The 10,676-nt window shown below is 44.4% G+C and overlaps 1 protein-coding gene across 3 annotated transcripts; it reads right to left on the bottom strand.

Annotated features, from left to right (window-relative positions):
* Nucleotides 1–821: 821 nt before the first annotated feature.
* On the bottom strand, nucleotides 822–10,676 carry rfx5 (regulatory factor X, 5). 3 transcript variants are annotated; one of them, XM_010873711.3, is made up of 11 exons: nucleotides 10,569–10,676; nucleotides 9,108–9,257; nucleotides 8,869–8,902; nucleotides 8,690–8,772; nucleotides 8,133–8,216; nucleotides 7,434–7,553; nucleotides 6,976–7,092; nucleotides 6,566–6,644; nucleotides 5,440–5,638; nucleotides 5,132–5,226; nucleotides 822–5,037 (listed from the first exon to the last, which is right to left on the bottom strand). In XM_010873711.3, the coding sequence occupies exons 2-11, from the start codon at nucleotides 9,215–9,217 to the stop codon at nucleotides 4,063–4,065; spliced, it is 1,896 nt and encodes a 631-aa protein (XP_010872013.1). In that variant the 5' UTR covers nucleotides 9,218–9,257; nucleotides 10,569–10,676; the 3' UTR covers nucleotides 822–4,062. The 3 variants fall into 3 exon arrangements, with proteins under 3 accessions (XP_010872013.1, XP_019906058.1, XP_010872014.1); XM_020050499.2 differs by lacking the exon at nucleotides 10,569–10,676 and adding an exon at nucleotides 9,911–10,016; XM_010873712.3 differs by lacking the exon at nucleotides 8,133–8,216.

Raw genomic sequence — 10,676 nt, 5'->3', positions numbered from 1 at the left:
GTGAGTTTGTGAACAAATGCCAAGGAATGATGCGTCTTATCCAATGATATATAAAAGGGTGTTTTTTTTAATACAGCGCTGATGTGGTTTATGCTCTCTACTTAACATTGTGCGCTTTAGAAAGAGGACCTTAATAGCAAGCAATGTTAGAAATAGATGACATTGGAATATCAGGTAGCTAAAGCCACCTTTTTAAGCGACTAAATGTATAGTAAAAACTTGAGTCTTTGGATTTTTCCCAATTTAGTTCTGTGACCTGATATCAGGAAGGTAGGTATTATATTTGCCTTTTGGACCCACTGCATTGATTTGCATTAACTCTATGTATGTCTGTGGATAGCATTCCACCTGGTGGCCAACGTGGAAGAGACCAGACGCTAACAGACTACTAGAGCCAAGATGTTTCAATGGGACCAGAAAGTGAATGGTAGTACCACAACCTAACTACAAAAACAAAAAGCTTTTGAGCAAATTAATAGATTATACACGTTAACACACATCATACTTCACAGCAGGCATTTCTGAAATGCTTTGTATATTAGCATAAAAAGAAAAAAACTCCCAGTGGTGAATTGTACTTTGAGTAGTAGTACCACAATGCACTTTTTCCCCCTGTGGCCAGGAGAGCAAACTTCAATTTTATATTTGGTTGAGTTTCACAGATTTTACTGAACAATCCCATTTCTCAGGTCTCAGACTATAATCTGGAAGAACCTGAAATGGGTTCAAACAGCTCCATTGCCTCAACAGGTTCATAATTCTCACTCCGCCTTCCTTAATGTAAGTTAAACAACTGAAACAAACTATCAACACAACATCTCTCCAGTTACCTTTAACAACATTTATTAGTCAGCATAGGAAAATATATTCACATTAGTTGTTGGCATCATTTTATTTAGCTCTGTTTTTAAAGGAAGCATAGATGTAAATGTCACAAACCTCTAAGACAATGATTTACAAAAAACTGCTTGTAAACAATTTCAAACAAGGGCATTCAGAGTTGCACATATGTATAAAATGACTAACATATAAGGTGCAATACTCTTACCAAATTAGGATTATTTTGTGCAGACCAATTATAAATAATTTAATTTTCAGGAATAAAGTGCAAAACCTGAGGGATTATGATGGTTAAGATAATACATCCCCATTTTTAAACCCCTAGTCAATACACTTTGTTTTAAGATATTACTTCTAAACTACAAGAGTAACAGTTTTGTTTTGTATTATTATTGAATCTTAGAATAAAATAATCACTGTCACATAAAACCATGCATGGATTGATTTTTTTTTCTGTTAGTGTCTTTAACATTAAAGACATTCAGGTTAAAACTGCACTTCAAATGAACAACAACACAAATGATAAATAAGATTCTCATAGATAAAATAAAAACCAATAGCAAAATGACTCATTCGCAATCTTCAAACAAACTAACCACAAAGCAAAGCCATGAAGCTACATAACCACTAAATAGCTAGCCGGGCTAGTTTAGAGGGTTACCATCATCAACAGAGCAACTGCAGTGCTTGACCGTGGTCGGTCAGGATGTGGCTTGACCGCCAGTGAAGGTCAAGGCACTGCTACCCGGATCCCGATCCTTATCTTTGATTCTTTGACCCGTTTCTTTTGAGCACAGGCTCCACAGTGAAAGTTCTCCCACTCATTCATTCACTTACTGCTAAACTCACGTCACTGCACATAAAAGGACATGCACTCAGGGAAGAGGTTACCCATGTGAGTCCGCTCAACATTTTCTCTGCAGTTTTCATTCAAACCCAGCTCTTGTTGATATTAAACTGATCTGTCAATTGATTTATAGGACTCTGAGATCATTGCTAGCTCATAGTCTAATTTCATTAATAATGATAAGCTGAGTCTCTATAATTATGCGCATTCACTTACACCGTTAACAGATCAATAGAGTACGCTACATTAGGGGCAGCCAAACTTCCTCACAGGGAGCAAAAATGTTTGCAGGATTTCGTTCCAGCTGTGGAACAAACATGTGATTTAGCTGAAGTCCAATACGACTAGCTGATCCGTAGAAAAAAATAGCTGTGAAAGAAAATGGCTGGGCAAAAAAACCCTCTCACCCATTAATAATCCAAGAATTTTGGCCACCCCTGTACAGCATACTTGCTGGAAAGAAACATCTATTGTGGACATAAGGACATTCTTAAGTCCTCACCCTTACAGCAACAAATGGATCATGAATTCACAGTTTGTCTCTTCTAAAGCCAATCGTTTTCAGAAGAATATTAACATGTCATAGGCTAGTATTAACATCGAATTCCATTGTCCTTCTGAATTCTGTAAAACCTGACCTGCTCTAAAAAGGAAGTCAACATGGGTTGTTCCAAAAGTAGGCAAACTGTTTTTAATCATTATTTTAACATAGTTTAACAACGTTATTAGAAATGATGGCCTCTTCCCTTTTTGCTTCCTTCATATCAGTGCAAATATTGTCATCTGCTCCAATTTCTTTTGAATAGGGCTGAGATCAATTTTAAATCTATTGTCAAAGGACGGAAGGAAAGTATATACATAAAAAAAACATAACCAACCTTTATAAGGTTGATCATACTTTGGATGATATGCTGGGTTTGATAAACGCGTATCAGTATCTTACATTATCATGAACTATTATGTAATGCACTGGTGTCAAACAGGTTCCGCAGAGGTTCTTCCAGTTTTCACATTTTCCTTCATCAATTAGGTCACTAATTAGTTAGGATCTCCGTTCACCTGGTTGTCTTGGTCATCATCAGGTACCAATTAAAAGGAAACACCAAAAACCAGGATAAGCTGGGCCCTCCATGGAACTGGTTTGACACCCGTGATGTAATGCAATGTACCTCATAGTAGCACCAACAATGTACACAGGCCAAGGTAGGCAACCCTGGTCCTGGAGTGCCGCTTCATGTTTCTCACCGAACCGGAAGACTAGGCGTGTTGAACAGAGGCAATATCTGAACTGATTTAGTAGCCTAGAAGGCTAAGTCAAATGCCTAGTTGGAACACGGTCCTTCAGTAGCAATGGCACTTCAGGAAGAGGTAAACCTGCCCTGGAGAAAGACTGAGGCAAAACATTTGTCAGTGGGTCGCCTGTTGACTCTGCCCCGACAGTTTGAAAATGATATCTTAGTCCTAGAGTGTATAAGGTACAGCGCACATTACTGGCTTGGCCACACCACATTTGCATTAGCATAGCATCAGACTAATTCATTGACTATATGAGTGCTAATATTCCGCGCTGCTGCATTTTCGATTCCTCACCAGGCTGGCAGGTTTGTGCTTTGATGCTTTTGCCTGAGTTGAGGGGAAGTTCTAAACTACAAAGGCATAATGAACTACTGTTTGTCATCGTAGTCTGTCTATATGTTGTTTACACTGCTTTATGTAAGCCAAGTTGCCATCAGGAAGTACTGTAATATTTCCATCACACCCAGGTAAATTCTTGTGTCTCACTGCAGCTTAAATCGTGTCCCAGTTTGAAGGTTTATACTTTAAATGCTGCTCCACCAGCATGGAGTCAGGCCTTATCTCTTGCTCTGGAAGCCTGTTTGAAAGCACAACTACAAACATCAACAGAACACAACCAAAGATAGAAAAAACTACTGATCGAGGGGAGAGTAGCACTCTCAAGGAGAGTAGCACTTAGAACCTGGTTAGGTCCGAACCCGTAAAATACCCCCTCGTCATCTTCCCAACAACAAGAGATGTGATCTCAGGAGTACAGAACCGCCTTCATCTCTCTTCGCTCACAGTTACACAGACAAACATGCAGTTAGAGTCACAGCAACAACAAAAAAACGGCCCTTTATACATTGTCAAGTGCAATGGCTGATGGAAGGTTAACAGGGGTTAGTAGTGGTTTGGCTTCATCCATCCTTCTTGGCTCTTAGTGTTGCCAATCTCGGATTTCCGCCAATCGCTGACACTGGGTGGCACGGATAACCTCTACTACCTGGGGGAAGATGAACGAGGGATTGGGGGTAGTAACCCTCACCCTTTAGTGCTCCCCTGGGAAAAGGGGAGGGTGAGGTTGGGTACTGGGAGGGCTAGGGTCTCTCAGCCGCAGAGCTGTCGTCAGGCGCCGGGCAGCCCTCCGTGCTACCCTGGAAGGCGGGGATGGGCAGAACGTCTGAAAGCTCCATGGGGGTGAGGGTGATCTCCACCTCCCTTTGATCCTCCAGCGTCGTGGTCAGGCAGTGCTGGGGGTGAGACTGGGAGCTGTTGTTGTTCTTGGTGCCCGCCATCGGGGTCCTCTGGATGACCTCCACCAAGGCCCTGCTCGGGTCCCAGTTTGGGTGGCCGGGCCCCGGGAACAGCAGCACGGGCCTCGGGTCGGTCTCCAGTACCACGCCCCGCTGCTCCGGGTCACCAGTGTCTGCTACCTGATGCAGCTGACCCAGTACCATGGCCTGCTGGTCCTGGAACAGCACCTCCACCACCTGAGAGGAGGAGCAGGCTTTCTGGATCACCCCCCCGGGGTGCGACTGGATGATGGGGGCTTGGCTGACTGAGGGCAGAGGTGGAGGCTGGGGAGCGGCGCTGTCCTCCGGCCGTGGCTTCCTTGGCCGTCCCCGTTTCCGTTTGGCCGGGGTACCTCCTGGACCAGGGGCCCCAGGAGACTCTGGGGGTCTTTTGGTCGTGGCGCGGGCCCTCTGCACCACAGACGTCTGTGCTACCGGTGCCATGGTGACTGGCGGGGCTTTCTCTCGGTCGGGGTAGGAGAGGCTGTGCGGGAGGATCATGACGGGGAGAGGGCCCCCTTGCTGCTGGGGCAGGGCGGTCATGGTGATGACCTTAACTCCTCCTGTGTCTTTGGGCGCCAGCGAGGGGGGCGAGGAGCGCACTGACAGCTGGGACTTGTCGGGGACGGAGCTGCGAGGCAGGATCCGGGGCAAGTTCTTCATCAGAGCCTCCACCTGCAGGTCGCGACCGCCCGGGCGCACTGACTCCGCCCCTTTGGTTGGCTTGTCACTGGACTGCGGTTTCCCCGGCGATGACTGATCCCCGACTTCCTTATCCCTCTGACAGAAACAACACGGCTGTGTTAAGGTGGTATGGCTCGTCATTCCAGCTGTTAACGATGTAGTCTTTGAAAGGCTTTTGTCGATGCACTACCTTAACTTCCGCGCTGATCCCCTCTGACTCTGGCCCACCTCCTTTCGACGGCACTGGGTTCTTCTTGATCGCCTTGGGGGTCTTCGCAGGACCTCCTGTGAGATAAGACAGAAGTGACAGTTATGGCGTGACCGCGGGGGGGGGGGGGGGGGTGTATCTGGAGATGAGACCGTGGGCGATGTTAGGATTAGCCGACACGCTGGCTGTCGCTGCGTCCGTTTCTCAACACATTCCAGCTGCGTTAATGTCAGCTCATAGAACAACATGACAGGCCTACTGACGCCACTGGATGGGGAAATGCCACTTGCCTGCCATGGCTGCGGAAGTGACCAGCTCGGCCTGGCTGCAGCGCGGGTTCACGATGTGCTCCTGCACAAGGAAACGTGCGATCTCCACCACCGTGTCGAAGGAGCGCTTGAGGATCTTCTGGGCCCAGTCACAGATGAGCTCACAAGCCGCCTCCGTCACTTCCTGCTTGTAGGTCTGAACCAGCTCCGTCAGCTCCGACTGCAGAGAAGAAGTAGTTGAAGTACCTTGGTAGTGAGGCTGGACAATATTAGGATGCCTGCATTACTCTCACAAATGGAAATGTATACCACTTCACTTATTGTACGTAACAACATCTACATTTTATGTCCTGTGTCTTGTATACTACTTCTAGTGATATGTAACGTTCCCCTGGAAAAACATCTCTTTGTCCGGAGGTGTAGGTGTCCCGAGGCAATCTGGGAAACTGAGCTGATATTGAGTTGAGCTTATAACTTAAGCAAAGATATTTTTTCCACTTTATCTAAGACTATTTTGCATAAGTCATCATGACCCAAAGCTGGTTACCCAAAGTTGTTGAGGTAATGGTCAATTTAAAATCCAAAACCTTCTGCCTGAAGACCAATCAGCATATGGCTAAATGTAGGGTTTACAATTCTAGGTACAAACTATAATTCTGGAATTCCTTTGAATGAATACTGTTGTTTTTTCCCAGTACCCATATTTATTAACAAACATCATCTTACTGTTTGAAAATCCACTGTCTGACTGTCTACATCAGTTGGTGGAAAACAGCATCCGGAACCTTTGAACCTTCAATAATTACATAACAGCAATCTCTAGACAAATCCCCTTAAGAGTGTCTGGGAATGTGATGTTGGCTACCCCACTAGATAGAGACAAATATATTTACAGTGCTATTACATAATAAGTACATGAGTCAGATATACGTAAATACAGATTTATTCATCATGATTTTATCATGAAGATACTTCTGTACTAAAGTTGTCATCCTAAGCACAGTTGAGTTAAGTCCTTGAGAACGAATCCTTGTTTTGTATGTAAAATACTCATTTCACTTTGAATATATGTGGGGTAGGCTGCGCAGGTAAAATAAATATTAATCCTTTTTAGATTTAAAGGCAGCAAAAACAGTATTGTACATACCGGGTCGTTTTTCAGATCGAGGTTTGGCAACAATGGCATGTTTAGCACCGTCTTCCTGCGTATTCCACTATAACAATACGTGTCAGCAAAGGAGTTAAAGAACGCTAGACAATGGATGACGTCAGCATCAACACTTATCACAAAACAGATGATGGTTTCATCTCTTCTCCTCAGTGACAACATTCATACACATTTCCCACTAAAGTACTAAAAGCTTCAACTAGCTTCAACTGAAACAGTGTGCATGGGATGTGCTGAAGTACAAAATCCCATATTTGTGTGACAGTGGTTGAAATTCCATCCAATACTTGATGTGTAGGTACTATACAAAGGAGTCTGTGCAGTTTTAGCAAGCAAAAGTGAAATTGTTTTAACGCTGAAACTTTAAGAGACTCCCAAACAAAGGATATTTGGACTGTCCCCTGCCGCCGAGCCTCCGGGCTTTGATGTTGGGGAAGATGTCACGGATGATCTTCCCAAAGTTGGCAGCACTTAGAGGCCGTTGCTGCAGGTTATCACAGTATCTCCTGAGGAAGGGGGGGGGGGGGTCATCACATATCATGACTTTTCATTAGGGCACATTGGATACAGATACAAGGAAAAACTTGTCCAGGTAGTCCAAGGTGTTTTATTTACCATTAGTTCACCAGATAAGTATTCTAAGTCTGATTCTGAACCAGGGAGCAATTACAGTTAAATTGTCTTGCTCAGGGACAGAACACAGGGTTTTCACCTTGTCGGCCCGGGGATTAGAACCAGCGACCATTTGTTTACTTGTCCAACACTCTATGCTAGGCTACCCTGCTGTCTGGCTCAACAGTGCATTTCCAATGGGCTGGCGGTGCCGAGCCTCGTGACATGAACTCACTTGTACGTCTCGTAGACGTCTTGCTTGGGCAGGCATGTGTCTGCATGCTCCTCCAGATGGCTGCGGATCCAGTTGCAGGTGTGCAGCTGGTCGGCTGTGTTGAAGGAGCTGGGGTCACTGCTGCCCGGGAGAAACACAACACACATCAGCCCATCGCAGCAGCAGATAGCTTTCGCTGATAAGAGAAAACCTTGTCCTTGTGGATGGAAAAATGGGACGGTTAAATGTAGACATTAACTAGTTCTGGCGGTGACATGAAATAAACAGCGAGGAGGAAATATGCGTGTCCAAAACTTCTCCACCGGTGCTGAGCAAAAGTAAATAAACACATATGATTGACGCTGCTACTGCTACATGTCTGCACTGAGAATAATAATATTCATAATAATAATAAAAGTGAATTATTATTTGGAGAGCACCCAAATAACAATCCAACAACTTGAATCATAGTGTAGATAACACATTTATAAATGACAAACTACAGTTGGTGAACAGCTTCTAACAGCCTTTTAGGAATCAATGTAAGTGCGATGTGTTACTGGGAAAAGTCAGTATGTGACAGAGTCACTGGTGGTTAAACAGATGTGCAGTAGTCAATATGTGACTCTTACTGAGCTGGGCTCCTTCACTGTGTGTTTGTGTCTGTGTGTATACATTTTGACAATAACACCCTTGGGAAATATGGACCTCATCCCTTACCTTGGTAGCGCTCTGTCCTCCAAAGCTGACATCGATGCGGAAATACACCACCGCCTAAGTTGTGCCAGTGGGGCCAATGCCAGACTGAGAAAAAGAGTTTTGGGAATTTGGTGCGCGTGTTCAAGATGCATAGGACCTACACAGTCTGAGAACATCTGTTGATCTGCTCAGACCTAGGTAGGATCTGTGCATCTCAAACCCACACAGTGACATCCAGATCAAAACTAAACTACTCGTCCGCAAGCTGGTAGACACAGTACACCGTCCTCTACACGCTCGCATCCAAGACACCCGATGTGTGTCCGACACACTGAATGGAAATCGAACGTATGGAGGAAGTCCATCTGGCGGTGGGGCAGCGCTTGAGGAAAACATACTCCGCCGACGAGTGGCCCAAGGCGAAAGCGTCAACCGCTGCCACAACGCACACTGGCCTTTTTTTGTGGGTCACAAGTCAGCCTCATCTGTCATCCGAGGACCCACAAAATGGTTCCGGCCAAACGGACAACCATACAGCGCTAGACCCGGAAAGGACTACTGATGATTTCGGGGCTCACCTTTTCTCGCTTGAACTAGGGCCGGAAGGCAGCTGGAGGTATAGGTAGAGCTTGTCGTTGTCAGAGAAGCGCTGCACATCTTGCTGTGGGTAGGCAAGAATTAGGAGCACATATGGGTCTTAAAAAAATCCTGCACTATTCCAATTCACACACAATACCAGCAATGTCCCGACACTCACCAGGATGACGTCCACTTTGCCCTGTACATTCTTCCTGCAACAACAAACCAGAAATGCAATTCAGACACGGAGAAGTGGTTTCTGAACACTTTCCAGTTCCACTGATTGGTGAGCTGTATGAGATAAAAAGCTTTGAAGTGCTGGCTAGGTGTCAGTTATACCACACCATACTTGTCCAGAACACTATTGTCCTTCTTCATCATTTGAGTTGTGGCTGTGCGGAGACGGGGGGGACTTACGAGATGTTGCTCTTTAGTTTAAGCAGCAGCAGGCTGGGCTCCGTGTCGCCCTCTCCTGAGTCCAGCCCATCCCGCTTGGAGGGGTCTGCCTTCAACCTGTCCTCCGACATGGTTTACTCACACGGCGGTGGCAAAAGCACCCCGGGGCCTCTGAAATTGGGAATGCGGGAAACATTTCATAACACTTTTCTATGCACCGTGGAGTTTGTTGGGGGCTGTCATTGGAACACTTAAACAAATTATAATTTGAGTTAAGATTAAAATAACTACTCCTAAACATCCAATAATGCTGCTTATTTAAGTTAAAGCAAAATGGAATGTCACAATACCTGCTTTTCAGGAGGGCAACACTTGAGAATCATACTATGATAACGCTAATCATGAGTCGGTAGTGTTCAATCATAAGACATAATGGAATGCAGTAACAAGTGAAATAGTACATTTGTTTAGTGTGATCATGTTAATCAATGTCTTAAACAAATATTACGGTGCATTTTATTATTTTGTGTCTGGTAGTGTATACACAAGATCAATAAGCTGTATGTAACCAAAATAGAAATTGAGCAGTCAATTGAACAACCAGGGACACACCCTCCCACTACTACTGCACTGCATTATCAGTGTCTGGAAAAATAATAAGATGTAAGGCAAGATGGTGTCTGTGTATTTCCAAAACCGAACACTGACAATAAACAAGGAGAATTAAAACATAAGTTTTCCTTGCCATATCATGTTTTAGGAATAATGCAATTGCGCATTCATTGAGCGATGACAAGAGTGCAATCGCTGTCAGGCAGGCTCACCCGGCTGTCACTAGCATCGCGCCGAAATACGATGAGAGGGAAGGCATGGTTTTGGAGTACCACTAGCACTAACAGCCATGACATAGATATTCTACTCACTGGCTTTAGCTTCCAGTTATTACACATCGACTACTATCATTCGAAACGGTTAACAAGATGTTCTACATTATCCAATGTTCAATGCGAGTAGAAACCCGGGCTAAATTCTCGTAATGTGCATACTTCCCGCTTTCTTAGTTTATCTGCACGTTTCACTGTGGCTAGTAGTGGCTACTTGCTAACATTTGCTAAAGCAATCTGACTAGCCTCACACTGGTTGTTTCCAGGGGAAAGACATGCAAATACAGCCTACTAATTAGAGTCCGGGTGTACATCGATTTACAGGCTTTTCACGCGTGTTAACTTGCGAGATTCTACGTATGCTGTTTTTATCGTAGTAAGTGATTAGCTTAACAGTTAAACTAGCTGACGTTAGCTGGGCTAGCTTTAAATGCTAACATTAGCTACCAATGAAACACCCTTTGGAGCATGAATTGTAACAGAATTCAAACTTTTTCAACAATATTTCAAAGTATTGTATAAATTGCGCATATTATTGTGTGATAGTAATGATAAAAACTAGTTTTAGTATTTATTTTATAAAAGAAAAAGAAAGTACCTGAGCCAAAGATACAGCAAAAATCCCCTCTTAGATTTTTTTTTATGATTGGACAACTATGTTATGTCTGCCTGACTACAAAGCAAACGTCAATTCCAATTGGCGAAG

The sequence above is a fragment of the Esox lucius genome, chromosome 10 (genome assembly GCF_011004845.1).
Source record: "Esox lucius isolate fEsoLuc1 chromosome 10, fEsoLuc1.pri, whole genome shotgun sequence".
In the NCBI taxonomy this organism is placed as follows: Eukaryota; Metazoa; Chordata; class Actinopteri; order Esociformes; family Esocidae; genus Esox; species Esox lucius.
The sequence above is the reverse complement of the archived record's forward strand: the minus strand, read 5'-3'. Positions and strand labels throughout refer to the sequence as shown.